At 35.9% G+C, this 16,075-nt stretch overlaps 1 protein-coding gene across 1 annotated transcript in view; it reads left to right on the top strand.

Moving 5' to 3' along the window:
- The first annotated feature begins 1,628 nt into the window (after positions 1 to 1,628).
- LOC115922146 (signal peptide peptidase-like 3) overlaps positions 1,629 to 16,075 on the top strand; it is a 46,551-nt gene continuing 32,104 nt past the window's right edge. Inside the window, exons 1-3 of the mRNA XM_030980326.1 lie at positions 1,629 to 2,330; positions 9,225 to 9,302; positions 14,028 to 14,137. Coding sequence (XP_030836186.1) covers positions 2,299 to 2,330; positions 9,225 to 9,302; positions 14,028 to 14,137 — 220 coding nt within the window. The 5' untranslated portion in view covers positions 1,629 to 2,298. The remainder of the gene's footprint in view (positions 2,331 to 9,224; positions 9,303 to 14,027; positions 14,138 to 16,075) is intronic.

The following is a 16,075-nucleotide window of genomic DNA, read 5'->3' as shown; positions in this document are numbered from 1 at the left end:
TTTAAAAATTAGCGCATATTAAGCATACCCTGCCTTGTGCTCCTCTAATATTGCTTGACTGTGTTGCGCTTATTTTGCGCTAATTTTAAACCATGGGTTATGTAAATGAGGATTTAAACCATGGGTTAACTCTAAACCTCCTTTATGAATTCGGGCCTATTCGGGAATTCGCTTGAGCAAATGCTGCAGCTTCTGTGAGTGCATACAACACCAATGACAAATCATCATCACCTAGGTGTGGTAATTGAGACTGTCATAATGATGACAAAATGCATCATATTTTTATTGAAAACAAAAAATTACAAACCTGTTTGTCTGAAATTCACTGCAGATTTGGCAGGAATTTGAAAACTGTTGAAAAACAAATTAATTTCAATCTGTGGCAACCAGGTGATCTAAATTATATTTTACCTCTGTTCTAACTTATCACATCATCTTAATGAAGCAAACTTTACAGCAGTTCATTAGTGGATCAATCTTGCTCATAGGAAAGCAAATTTATTTGACAGATATTATGTATACAGAGCTTGCAAATTACATGTATGTTTTTTGGCTTGGCTGTCAATCCTTACAATTTTTGTTAAAAGAAAAACTTGGCAGTGACATTAGCTGTAAATTAGAGCTCCCATAAGAGGCTTTTTTTGTAGAATAACTACCATTTTCTTTAGTAATTTTTTTTTTTTTTTTTTTTTTTTTTTAATGTTGCATTTTATAGAAAAGTGAAGCACATAATGCTTCACCCCCTCCCCCTCCCCCCCCCCCACCACCTACACATACATACACTTGTGAATGGTACATAATTATGTGTATGAGGGGAGAAATCTTTCATTTAGTGTACACTACATTTTATACAATATGAATTTTTATTAGGTGTGAATGCTTGCCAATTTGATTTTGTTTAAAAAATACTGTAAAGAATATAAAAAGGCTGGAAGTACCATATATGATGCCCTTTTTAAAGGGTGAGCACAGCTTTGTTGCTTATTAAATACTGGTTGTCTGGATGGTTAGACATGTCTTGCTGTCATAAATATATATTTTGGTCAAACAATCAGCTAAGTAGTTAAAAACAAGTTAACAATCTATAAATATCCTCCCAATATTCCACTATCTTGTAATGAGACATTCTAATTGCCAATTTATGCATTTAAGTTGCAATTAACCATGTCAAGGACCATGGTAGGGCCCATATCTTTGCCCCCACCTGTGCATGCAGGTCTTTCAAATAAGACACTGTAAACCACAGCAACAAAGGTCCTGCGCATATTCACTCAGCTCTAGCTGTGTTAGAAGATACAGAAAGGTGGAGCATATTAAACCTTACGTCTTACAAAACTGAGTTTTACCTCACCACATTTGAAGAAGGCTTTAGTTAATCAAAAGGAAAAACAGCCTATGGGTTTGACTTGGCTGAACAAAGGTTGTTTCCTTATTTGGCTTTATAGGAACCACAACAAGACAAAACATTAAATGAACAATTGTTTTGAGGTGTTTATTGAGGAATAAGGGCTCTTATTAGTCTTAATTGGTACTGGTAGGATAATCTGTGGTTACAGTGTAGTTTGGGAGCTTTTGTATCCTGAATAAAAGTAAAGATATCAGATCAAAGGCATGGGTCTACAGTAGCTAAGCCGGCCTACAGATCATACTAAGGAATAATAACCTAAGCAGTGCATACATGTGCAGGTTCAAGACGGAGCTTGCTTACAAGTGCACAACACTACGCAGCTACGCTATACTGCTGTATACACACCCCCCTTTAAACCCACACACACAAACAAAGCCTGTATGCAAAGCGAGCGAAGGAGGGACCTATGTTACTGCATAGCGGCAGAGCTGGCAGTGTTTGGGTCATTTCTTTACGAAGAGACAGAAGACGAGTGAGTGTGTGCTGTCGTGCATAGAGAGGCCTAGATTCATATGCATCCAGCTACGTAGCTAGCGTGCACAGTGCATTCAGGGTAGAACGAGAGAAAGTATTTGGGAAGGAAGTGGCAAATAGCGGTTCATGTTCATGGCCAAACTTTCTACATGGTGTATACACAGATGCTCTATCCATCCCGTGCATGGCTAGTGCAGCTAGCTATACGTCTTCATTGCACACTAGCTCTATAGCTAGCTAAACCCTGCCTGCGGTATGGAGAAGGTTTTGGATTCATAGAAAGTAACCTGCTGTTGTTTGTAGCTCATTCAAGCCTTGTGAATTTTGTGGATATATCTAAGCTGCCTGCTTCTTTGTGCTGAAATGGAACTGTGATTTCTCTTCCTGTCTTAATTAGAAACTTCCCTCATACCAACATGGAGGAGATCAGCCAAACCAATATGGAATTGTAAGTTATCGTCCTGTAATACTGCATGCTGCACTCTCATACTATTATTCAAATATCAATGCTCTTTTATTCCTCAGAGTCTCCTGTAAAACCCTGATGCGCGGAGGGGATCTGTTTAGAATAATAATTCTCACGTAAATTGCAAGTTTCATTGTTCATGCTCAGCTCAGTCATGTTGAACTTGCAAGTTATTCAGTTATTCAGTTTTGGATAATTATGACAGGCTTGGATTTATTCTCTTCATGCACAGAGACCAGTGTTTTCAATCACTGTCTTATCACATATCACATATATATTGGCATGATTTTGTTGGTCTTTCCCCAAGTGAAACTTGGAAAAGATGATGATGTGTGGCTTAAAAATATCCATTCGTACATACTACATGTCAGCCTGTTATGATCATGATTACAGATGAAGCATGGCACAAATTAGGCTACGGCTGACAAACAATATGTTTATAAGAATCTCCCCATATTGGTTATTATTGTTCTTCTTATGTATGTGGTATTTTAAAGATAATACAATTAAGACATGAGAGATAATGTTATTTATGTTTACTCTACATTTAGGGGTCTGGATGTATCATTTCAGTTTAGTATTTCATATTTATTTTATATTATTTATATTATTTATTATTCTATTTCATATTACCATAAGCAATACCAATAAGAATTAGATTTTTTTCTTGTAAAAAATGCATATTACAATATCAAGCCATGAAAGTAATAATAATACAGTTGAAATAACATAAATTATAATACAATTGACTGAAATTAGACAAATATATTTGTAGTTAAATACGGGGAATCTAGAACAAAAGCTAAGCTTGTTAATTGTTGATTCTCTTGTATCTATAGATAAGAGCAGTCTGTTGAGCATGTATATGGATTTATAGGCTTTTAAGTTGCACTATTACAGTCGTATCATTATAGTCATACATGTACGTGTCATACTTTTTTCTTCATAATAGCACTAGTGAGAAAAAAATCATCTTTCTTTCTTTGTAAGGAAAAATTGACTTTATTTTATATGATAAAAATATATTTGATTTATCTTCTTCTTCTTCTTTGGTTTAGTCTGCTTCCTTTAATCTTGAAGATTCTTGCGGAACGATGATTCTTATCCACCCTTTGTACTTTGTAGATTATCTGTCTCATGTACATGTAAATGCATGGACAGGGTACTTTGTTTGTAAGGAGGGTTAGGTGTTTGTTGGGTCAGAAAGATCACCTCTTTAAGGCGTCTTGGAATGAATAGTGAATCAGTGATGCATGCACACATAAACAGTCAAGCTAGCTAGCTGAGTTTCTTCTTTGTTGTGGGTTTCTGCAGACTTTGGTAAAAGGACATTGTATTCTGTTCCATATTTAGGGTGTGTGGACAATGCGCGGCTCCCCCTCAGTGTTATGTATGCGTATGCATGTTCCAAGGCAGTTGTTCTTTTGTCATCGGTATTGTGTAGCCCTGGTCCATAAGAACACAAACCCACTGGGTGCCTGTACCTCCTTGTAGAACAGTTTTATATGCAGCTACTGTCCAATGGCAATGGCAATCACCTGTTTTTGTTTGTTTGGGGGTGGGGGGGGGGGGTGGGGGGGTGGTGGTGTTCGCATTTCTTAGAGTCTAGATGATGCATTGGAAACTGCTCCCTACATCATTCTAAGTTGTTTGTGTATAGCCTTGATCTATACAAAATATATTGATAAATATATTCTAATGTGCTTATATGTTTATATTTTTCTCACATGGAAAAAATTGTACTTTGCAAAACACAGAGATTACTCTTGAAATCTAGTCTTCTAGTCTTCCTCTTACAAATAAAATGTCGTCATTTTATAAGGCATTGTCTTTTCTTTGATTACCTAAAGACATAAAAACATGGGTTCAAATCCCACCGCTGCCACCAGCATGTATTACATGTATCTGTTCCCTGTAGTTTGTTGTATCTGTTCCCTGTAGTTTTGTTGTATTTATTTGTAAGAAGTATGAAATCTACCTGCTTTGCAATTTCCACTGGTCAGGCTTTTAAAAAATTCTTCTGGCCCCCAAGGTATGAATGACAAATTAAGAATAAGTTCCTCAGAACAGCAACATTGGAGTATTACTTTGTAATCCAATGACTACTGAATTCTGTACAGGGATCACACCTCACTCCTGTATCAAGTGTAAGGTGGGCATTTCTTTTAAAGCAAGCAGTTTTTCTAGCACTCATTATCCCAGGAGAACTTGCATGCAGATATTGCAGTCATGTGGAAATATATCTATTAATCTTCTGTTGTAACACGTTCTGGTACATGCATTCAATCCAAAGAGTATGTTTACATCAATAGTCAATAGTCCTTTGCTGTCCATCAAGTGCTTACAAAACACAGCAATATTTGTTGGTCTACAGTATGTCTTGTCAGCTGTTCAAAGTCTATTAATAATCTAATCAATTAGACTTGATTTGGTGTGTTGACATACACTGATTCTCACCATACATAATACAATTTACATAACAAAGCACATGTTTAGTTTTCTGTAAAAGAAGTTCACCATGTGCAATGGACTGTAAAATGATGACATTTGTTGTTTCTCACAGTGTTACATGTATAAGTGGGTCATAGTTGTTCTCACTCAATACAGGTTTTATGTCACAATGCAATTCATGGATTTTGTTGTGATTTTGACATATGTTCAGACATCACTATTTATTGTATGGTTATAAAGAGACTGTATAGCTTTAACAGTAAACATTTTAAACACCATACCAATTTTGAGAAGAACATTGGAAGGTTCCCTTCAAAATACTAGGTTTTGAAGATTCAGTATTTGTGTCAGTAAACAAATATATTCATTTAATAGCAAGTGATTCTGTCAACAGAGAACGATTTTCATTCTAATATTAATTGTGGTCAAAGAACACAGCTCTGATACAAAATAGTTTGTTCATATGCTGTGTTGCCAAGTTAGCAGCTCCGATACAAAATCTGTACCAGTAGTTGATATGGATGCGGTGTTGCCAATTTAGAAACTCTGAGTGACTGACTGACGAGGGTGAGAGGTTATGTTTGTTGAAGAGGTGTCATGCTGATGTGAGTTGAGATCCAATGAAGATTAGGTTTCCATCGCGTTGCACTTTCGATACTAGTGCTCCCTAATAGTAACAAACATCTCGGTCCAACTTTCAAAACACTTTGGCTGTAAAAAGTCATGGTTACAGAAAAGTATTTTCTTGTTTACCGGTATACAAAGTAGCATGTACATGTAATGCCACCTAGAATCACTTTTTTCGGATATTGCAATTGACTCAATTGAATAGTGGTTGGAGACCTCTTGTCTAATTTCTTGATCTCTCACCCTCATTAGGAATACACTGTATGTAACCAAATTTAAAGAGCATTGTATTATCTCCATGCTGACTGTATTTTCAAAATGTGCATTACAAGAGACATTATGCCATTATTGTTACAAAACTGCACACAATTCATGTTTGTGCAGCGTCTCATGATAGGGAAAGCACTCCATAGTACATTGAACACTAGGCCCATTTACACTTCCACAAAGACCATTTTGAAAAAACATCAAATTTTTTTAATTTTTAATTTTTTGGGGGAAGGACTACTACACTGTATTTACACTACTGGAAAAACCGTTGGAAGTTTGCATGCTCATATAGTTTTGTTGGTGAGTAGTGCACATATACCCACTCATGGATACCCTGCATGCGTTAGCAAGGAGAGTCGCGTGACAAAAAAAAGGTATCTCACAGAAGTTAGATTTTGCACTGCAAAAAAACATTGAAATTTCGGCGGGCTTTTAAAAAAACCACACTCCAGAGGTGGGTTTTTTTATTTTTGAAATGTGATATAAACCGACAATTTTGGTTGTAAATGGAGCTAGTTCAAGAGTTAATTCGGTGTATCGGACTTTGGACTCTTTCTTAAGGTTGGGGAGACATGACATTGTGTACAGCGCTTCCAGCACCTTCATTAGAGTGATAAGATGCAACTGAGGACAAAAAGGACTCACCATAAATGTGAATCTTTGTTTGAATAAAAACCCATTTGGGCTACCTTACGAGGGTCTTGAGTGATAAAGTGTAAATAAATGTTATTTAGAGAGGAACTGTTATTTAATATTAGTCATGAAAGATTGTGTGATTTACATTGATGAGAGTAATGTACTAAAGTGTGTCTGTATTGATTCAAGCACATTGTAGCCAGTGAAGGTTAGATTACATTTTCATGTAAGGTACAATGTAATGTTACGGATGTTTTTTTAGGTATGTCCATTTGAATGTCATTGATATGTATCATATCAAATACTAGGAAGTATCTACATAGAATCATAGTTGTTTATCTGTTTAGATAATACTCTATGAGTGTTACATTGCATTTTAAGTGCATGAACTCATTGGTCTGCATGTGCAGTACTTCCTGTGGGAATGTTTTAAAGCCTACAATACAACAATTTTAAACCAAATCTCAATGCTTTAGGAACTAGGCATTACTGCAAGGTGTGTTTGTGGTGGGGGTGGGGGGGGGGGAAGGGGGTGTTGTTGATGTGACTCTTGAAAAATCAGGGTTTTTTTTGGGGGGGGGGGTTGGGGAGATGTTTTGGTTTATTATATTTTTTTTTTTTCTTTTCTGCTTGTCAGTAACAAATTAGGAAAACTACTGTACTTGCAACACCACCGCCTATCAAAGTAATATAGTGATGCTCTTGATTTACATGAATGTACATGTAGAGACTTACATACTTTCTAGTAGTAAATGTACTTTGTTTAAAACACAGCAGGTTTCAGTGTATTCCCCCACCATGAAAAGTAGAGCCTCGTTAATGAATATAAACCGTCTCACAGTTGGCTCAACATTATACTGGACAGGAAGTTCTTGGATTAGAATGGGTTAACAGTCTTAAATCAGTTAATTCCTTAGCTCCAATGGGAAATATGTACATGTTTGTGCATGCCTGGTCCATGTACAGTATGTATTTCTAAGTGTATGTGTACATTGTCCATGTTCAGCGATTTTAATGTGCACTCCTACTTTACATGCGTATATGTACATGATATTTATGTTCAGTACTATAGATTACTGAAGTGTCGTTATATTAGCCCAGTTGTCAATGTTGCTGGTACCAAACAATTTTGTGCTACCGGTTAACAATGGCGTGTGATAAATTCATGTTGAACAATTCTAATGTGCACTCCTACATTACATGTATGTTCAGTATTATATGTTTGGAGCCACAAGGGAGTTAACCAATATTAATGCCCTTCTGACTTCAAACAGAGGATATCTCTCTTTTGTCTATGTACATGTTACTACCAGAAAAACACAAAAGGACATTGTGATCAATACAAAATAATTACTACCGGTAGTTTCTCATTCAAGATTCAAGAGTTATCTGCCTTTACATGTATTCTTCCTTTAACTTTTCTTCCACGTTACTTTCTTTCAATCGTACACTTGCACATATTATCCTTTGTCACACTATACTTTCCATTGTGTCTGGGGTTTGTCAAATGTGTTTTGGTAGTAGGAGAAACTAAATAAGGATATATTAGTTGCTTTCGGTTGCCCTTTGATATCCTTGAGTTTTGTTTTATTTGTAAACAGAAAGTCTCTCTCCTATTCGGTGGTCTTCAGGAAGATCAGTCACAAATTACTTTAGATAAACAAAGATTACTGTGTAAAATCGGCCCAATGTAGGTCTTCATGCAGTACCTCATACATGTACAGAAGTAGCTCAATATCTCAACATTTTAAATGAGACATTTAGTATACCTTTCAATTTTACACATTCATTGAAAAATATTAATGAGCTGTACCACAATCCCCTTCACGTGCTGTGTGTTAGGGTACGTTTATGCTCAATTTTGAAAGCAGAATGAGCGATTTGAAACGCTCATCGTAATCGCAGTTCCACGGTGTACTGTTTATGCTCACTTCTTTGGCTCCTCCAGGCATGATTCTGGCTCAGAGCCAGAATCATGCCTGGAGGAGCCAGAGAAGTGCAGTGCAAACCTGCACTGCGCATGCTATGTTGACCCCATTTAAACACGTTTACAAAACATTGTGCGTTTATGCTTTCCTAGAATCGCCAATCCAAAACGCACCTTTTTGTGAGTTTACAATCGGCGATTACGATCACCGTTATTCTGTGATTCTACAAAAATGAGAAAGGATGCAACCATGTTTTGAACTAAACGTGTAACAAATGCCTCATTCTGGCCAGGAAAAGTTGAGCATAAACGTACCTTTAGTTGTACGACATGCTCCAGCAACAATTCTTCCACAATCACATGTCGCAAATGTGGACCAAACACTACACCTAACCTTGACCCTAAACCTAAACCCAAAGTTAAACTAAGCCAAATGTCAACCCAAAGCCTAATCCTTTATCTTTCACAAAATAAAGCCTGGAGCAGTTATTGTCAGAGCATATTTTGGAGCACCAGTCTATCTAATTTTTTGTTTGTTATGATAAGATTTTAATTTTTAGTTCATTGATGTCAACTTCATTTAATGTACACGCTTGGGCAAGCAAATTTCCGATGTTAATTGGTTGAAAATGCATGCCAAAATGACAGCTTGATTTACACATCAGATCAATCTGGTTTTAACATGTTGTACAGGTGTTCTAATAATATTAACACTTTTTGATTGTTATGCTACAATTTTATAGGCCGGTCAGATGGTTTCAGTATCTGTGCCAAATCTTTTAATCTACCCTCAACCAGAATGTAATTTTGACTTCTGATGATCATGTGATTGGAAATGAAAGATACAATTTGAAAGATGATTTGAAAGTTTCACAATCTCTTTGTTATCATGTTCAGTGAGTTAGTGTTGCATTAATTGTTCACCCTTCTCATCTTGTTTGTATTCTTTTTCTCTCTTACTACAGGGCCTACTCATTGGTAGACTCATCCAGAGTCTCAACATTCCTCATCTCAATACTCCTCATAGTCTATGGAAGTTTCAGGTAAGAAGAAATTAATGAAACCCCCGGATTTGAGTCTAAAGATATATTACAATTGATTATAATGATTATTGCAATGGCTTGATTTGAAAAGTATCATTTCCTGAGGACAAGACACTGAATATTATAACAGTACCATAAAAATCTTTTAATTTTTATCAGCTTTCTTGCTGTAACTTTTGATTCCCCCTTCCCCAAATGCATACCTGTACCATATTTTACAATTGCCCATTTTTAAGTACAAAGTCATAGAATCAAATTGTTTCTTATACATTCCTAAAAATACATAGCCGATACCAGTACATTTAATGTGTGCTCACTCAGACGTTGACATTTTCTTGATAATATTTTCCCATTATGATGTAAAGCATATCAGTTACATTTCACCCACGTGTTGCTGAATTTTGAACCATGACCAAGTTATTTTAGTTGGGAAATATTAAGTCAGTCATCAAATAGATATTATGATAATAAACATGTTTTTGTCAATGATTTTGCCATATTATCGACTTATTAAAACAACATGAAATTTAAATACAAATTAATATAACAGTTTGTAATAGGCACATTGTTTTTATATATGTAGGTTGAGCTTCCTGAAGCAGAACATAAATTAACCACAACAAACATAAAACTCTTTTTTCTAAATCATTGGAAAAATCTGTTCTCTAAGGAATCCAATTTAACAATGTCAAACATGTAAATTCCCATATATATGTGATTGATGTATTCTTTAGAAATATGAAATTGAAATATTACAAGTTCTGTGAGATAGATAGGGTTTAATCAAAGATGTTCCATAACTTTGGAAATCATTTTGACAATGCAAAGAATGGTGTATCCTTATGTTGTTTGCTGTCTGTCTGCAACAATATACAGCTCTCATCACAGCCATCTTATTGGCAGACGATTGTATTTTCTATGACACCATTTTCTCCTCTTCCTGTATATACTTACATGTTATATAATGGAATTTTGTATAGTCCGTCATATACAGTTAACAACTAAATTATTCATACCCCAAGTCAATTTTATATTTTTAGTGTTTTTCATAACTAAAAAATGAAAGGTAAACTGGTTGAATTAGGGTTTTCATTAAATACTTTTTAATGCAAGGGTTAATATGTCACATTCTCAAGAAAAATAAATTGGAACAAATCAATTTTTCAACATACTTAAAAAACTACAAAACTTGGTGAGGGAATGAATAATTTAGTTGATAATTTTATTTGATAGTTTGTTACCATAAAATAATGTCTCTACAAGTGTCTCCTCGGTTTACCGGGAGGTTGCTAAAAACAAGGAACATGACTACATATACTCCATGATGACCTAATGGAACGTCATCCCGCTCAACAGCGCAATTATTCAGCAAATACATTAGCTTTCTAGTCCACGGTGATAGGGCTAGACGACACCTCCTTGTCACATGGTCTTAATCAACCACTCTCCTCTCGGTATAACCCGGCTCTTCCGCTGCCAGCTGGAAACATTTCATTAGGCTGCCGGCTTCATCGTCATGGTAACCACCAATCATGTCATCTAGGAAGCAAGTAGGGAGGAATGTTCGTTCAGCAGTTTCCATCAGGTCTATCTGGGAGGGTTTTTAGAGGTGTTTTTTTCTTCCCCCCCCCCCTCCCCCTTATTTTTTATAGGAAATATGAAAACTTGGAGATTTACTTATGGAACCCATGGTAGCTTCACAAACACAGGCATGATATAGAAACTATTTAGGCCACGTTATATTAAACTAAAGTCTAGACATATATTATATTAGCTTAAAATGTAATGTTACATGATTATGTGAAGGTCATCTATCTGCCTACAAACTGAAACTGATGGACCCTGGTTCAAAACTGAGTCGTGTCTAGATTACTTCAAATGAGTTCCACAGATGTACATACATCTGATTGATACACTTGTTTAAATCCAATTCCACCAACATATCAGCATACTGCTCGAAAAGTTAGTGCTAGGGTTTGGTAAATTTTCTTCAGACATGGCTGTTTGCACTCGTTTTAAAGATGTGTATCAATTAGATAAGATTGTTTACGTCTACAGGAACTGACCTTAAACATCACCATCAGAAAGATACAACCTTTTTTCAAACCAAGGTGTAGAAGGGGGGGGGGGGTGTGAGACTACAAGAGTAACACACATACATGTAGAAATTGGTGATTTCAATCAATTTTTTTGTAATCAGTTGAGTTAAATCAGGGATTGTTTTCTTTGCCAACCTTGATGTTGGAGCAATTGTTATACAGAAAGACCAACTGGGAAAAAATACTTTCTATCTAAACCCACTTCTCTATCTCCTTGTATAAACCCTCCCCATGTGCATCGCAGTTATTTCCATCTTTTGTATCATATGGACCAAGCTTTAAAAACTCATAATCCTGTAAAACCAAGTATGAATAACATCCCCCTTGGTTAGATTTAGACAAGATAGATATGTGTGCTGTCACATTCACTTCAGCTGATCGATGTATTCTGAAATGTTTCTCCACATTCTATTCTGCATAGTGACTTTATAGCATTGTGACGTAGCATTGTGACGTAGTCTTGGATTGCACTTCCATTCTCTCTCCATTACTGAATTGTCTCGTCAAAAGTGAGGTCACATCTATAGGAGAGTCTAGCTGAGAGCTGAAGGGAATACTTTCCTACAAGTGGGATTTGGGAAAGGAAGAGTAGAAATGACGGAGCAGCTAGGTTAAAGAGAAAATGAAAAGTGATGTAGGAAATTGGTCAGACGGCAGCTAGGCAGAGTTGATCTATCAGGACAGTGTATATGGATAGAGTGGCGTAGCTACCGAGGGGCATGGGATTATATATGCCTCCTAGTCGCATGTCGGAAAGAGAAAGAAAGGGAGTGAGGAAAGGCAACTTGAAAAGAAGGTGAAATGACCCCCTTCATTCCCACCCTTACTCTATTGCCTTGTTCTCTGCCATGTTATCTAATCAATATTTCTGATCCCCTCCATGACATCAGTGCCCCCTCTATGGCTGAACCTATGCTACGCCTCTGTTCAGATATATATTGTGGTATGTGGTATGTTCTGTCTTTGGCATCCTGAGAACAGACGGCAGATCAATGCTTACACTGAGTGTGTCCACACTCCAGTTGCTCAAAAAACGTTGCGAGAATATCCAAAGCGTCTTTTTTCATGTTTTTAAAAATATCCGTGTGTGTGTGTGTGATGCTTTAATGGAGCAGTTCATAATATTTTAACCTCATATTTTCCTTTTCAGGTCGTCTTAGATAAACATCGCATAGAGAAAAGCCAGAGCAGTTCTAAAAGAACAGGGAAAAAATGAATATTTATTTTTCGGGGGCTACTTTTCAAGCTTGCCTGCATAAAAATAACACTCTAAAATGTGTTTTGCATTGGACTCTATGCAAATTTACAGTGGCTCTTTTGGGCATTTCGGGGGCAAATTCGCCCTGAGCCCCCGTGTATTTTTTTTCACTGTAGAAGAATAGTTTGAGGGGGGCTGACATGTAAAGAAAAATAGGGGGAGTGCTTGTCCCCCCCCCCCCCCTGCACCTCTTTAGAACCACTACTAAAGAAAAGTTGTGTAAAGAATCCCATAAATATTATGTCTGTAAAGTAAATTCATAATCCACTTGTCAGTATATGCCTAGAGTTGTTGACATCAAATAAGGCTTACAATTTTGGACTGAGTACAATGTGCATGTGCTAATATAGCTCTACAGGATTATATTTCCAACAGACAAACCTGACCTGACAGTTCTAGTGACAAGTTGTGGTAACAGTGCAGACGACCTCTCCTGGCCAGGCATTTCCTTCCGTCCTTTATTTTCACTTCTTTCTGACACTTATTAGTACACCAACTTCCTAGAATAAATAGGCTTAATATAGTCTTTCATTCTAAAATACCTGACCGTTAATATAATTGTGTATGAGAATCGACATGTATTAATAACAGTGAGAAAAAATACAATGGAGTAGAGAACAATTTATATACCGGTACAGTAGCTCTGAAAACTCCCCGAATGATCTAAAATACTGTAAAAAGAATTCTGGTAAACAGATTGAAGGTAGTGCAAAGTTTTGGGAAATTTTGAAAATTGGGTGGATAGTAATTCTTCAAAATTTTGATATATTTGGATGCCTCTATGGATGTATTATAAGCACTAGAAAATTTAGCCCCTAAAGCACTGCTGCTTTCGAGAAATTGAATAATGAAAAATTTACCAGTGCTCCCGGTAAATTTCAAATATTTAAAGTAGTGTCTAAGACCATAGCAAAATCGGTCGATCGTAGTCAAGAAACATTGTTGTCAAAGCTAAAGAAATATCAGTCTTGAGATGGCGCTATACAACACAAAAGAGTTTATTATTTACAATTTCATCACTTAAGACTCGATTTCAATCGCGACAACGATCACTGAATATTGTAGGATCGCATATGCTTCCAATATGTTAATTTGAACCAAATTCATGACCCCATACCAAAACTTTGTATTACCTTTAAGATTAATGACATTTGTCAACTACCTTCAAGAAGGTCATAAGAGAGCTCTATGTATTGTCAATGGCAGTGCTGGCTTTCTTACGGGTAGCTCATGAATTTCGATTTCAATTCATCGGTTTCCCCCCCCCCCCCTCTCATATCCTGAAGTACATGTATGTATATGCTATCTTTAGATATTTATTAAATGATGATGAAATATTGTAAGTTTTGCCTTGTTTTTATTTTTTAGATCCCTAAACATGGACCAAGAAGAGAAAGAAAGATTACAGAGGGAAGAGAAGGATAATGCATTATCGGGGCCACCCCCAGGCAATGCACAACCAGCAGAAAATGGGAATGGTAAGAGTTACACAGAGCCACCAACCATGCAGTATGGTTTAATCTATTTTGTACGATTTTTTGAAGTAAATATTGAGACAGTTTAAAAAAAAAAAATCTGAAAATTTGAATATGCTAGTTTATATTGTGTGTGTGTTCCATTTTCACTGGCAAATTGCCCATTCTCTTCTGTAAAGTATACAAGCATATCACATTAGCAATTTGGGGATGTTCATTGGTTCATCGAACAACCAATTATATGGTCCATAAAATTACATTTACTGTACATGCCTCTCATTGGTTCATTGAACAATCATTCACGACAAACTTTTGCATATTCAACAAAATGGTTGTAAAATGTACTCATACATAGTTCTTCAAAATTTCAATGAACACAGTCTAACAAAGAGAAAGTACCTATCGATCAAAAATAGCATTTTAATTTTGAAATCAGGATTTTTTTTTATTTTTATGGGAAAGAATATTATTTGTAATCAGTTGGTATTGGTAGCTCTGGTCACATGGCATACATCGGCTTATAATGTGAAGGGAATGGAAACAAGTGAGTTACGTCCTTCTTGCTCACATGCCCATAAATTTAAACCTCTAGCAATTTCAATTTTTAGTAACAGTTTTTTTGGAAGTAATATTATTATTATAGTGAACATTTAGTAATGACTTATCATATAGCTGTACAATGAGTTCCGGTAGTCTGAATGTGGTGATAATAGACAAAGAACCAGACAAATTTGATAAAACATCAATGTTTTTGATTGAAATCATCACAGCCTCACCAACCTTTATTATAGTTTACAAGATTATGAAACTAGAGTCAGGAAATGAAAACTGCTACTGTAATAATATCTCAATTTTTCATCTTGTCCTCCTAAAATGAATAATTATGTTTAGAGGAGATTCTTGGCTGATTTGTATCTGGAAAGATCACATGATTTGAACTTTGGAATTGATATTGCAGGAAACGTGTGGTTAATAATTTTAGTACCGGTATTAAAGCTGTTCTCCCATTTTGATAAAATATTAACAGCATAGTAAATACAAACAAAGTAGAGATATTTTTAATATAAATAACAGTAATTAAAGTGGTTCCAATGGAGACCTAATGCAGGTTTGTATCAATGGACTTCTAACAGAACGTACTTTACAGATATCATAAGCATAAATAGTAATACATGTACTATTAAAGGTATTACAAAGTTTTGGGAAATTTTGAAAATTGGGTGGATAGTGATTCTTTACAATTTTGATATATTTGGATGCCCCTGTGGATGTATTATAAGCACTAGAAAATTTAGCCTCTAAAATACTTCTGCTTTCGAGAAAAATTTAATATAAAAATTTACCGGTGCCCCCCGGTAAATTTTGATAAATTTTGAATAGCGCCTACGGCCGTACAGTGGTAGCTGCGACCATGAAAATCTCAGAAGATGTAGTTGTGATACATAATTTCCAAACGGGAATAGCTAATTGGTCGATTTTAGTCAAAAATATTGTTTTATATGTGTGTGTGTGTGTGTATTGGGTTTTTACAGACGTGTATCAATCAGATATGATTATTTACGTCTGGGACCGACCTTTAAACGTCACCATCCGAAAGACGTGACTCAGTTTCGAACCTGCGTCCTCGGCTGAATCAGTTTGTAACTTCCACTTTTTAGCTGGATTACAGGCGCACGCCACAACGCCTAGTTTTATAGCTTAATTAATATCCTGACCTTGAGAGGGAGCTATACAACATAAAGAGTTTATTATTTACAATTTCATAACTTTAGACTTGATTTCAACCGCGACAACGATTACTAAATATTGTAGGATCGCATATATATGCTTCCAATATGTTCATTTGAACCAAATTCATGACCCTATACCAAAACTTTGTATTACCTTTAAAGGGATCGTTTAACAATGTTAAATCTGAGATACACGGCCCTACGTGTTATC

This window comes from Strongylocentrotus purpuratus, unplaced genomic scaffold, assembly GCF_000002235.5.
Source record: "Strongylocentrotus purpuratus isolate Spur 01 unplaced genomic scaffold, Spur_5.0 spur5_contig_818, whole genome shotgun sequence".
Lineage (NCBI taxonomy): Eukaryota > Metazoa > Echinodermata > Echinoidea > Camarodonta > Strongylocentrotidae > Strongylocentrotus > Strongylocentrotus purpuratus.
The sequence above is the reverse complement of the archived record's forward strand: the minus strand, read 5'-3'. Positions and strand labels throughout refer to the sequence as shown.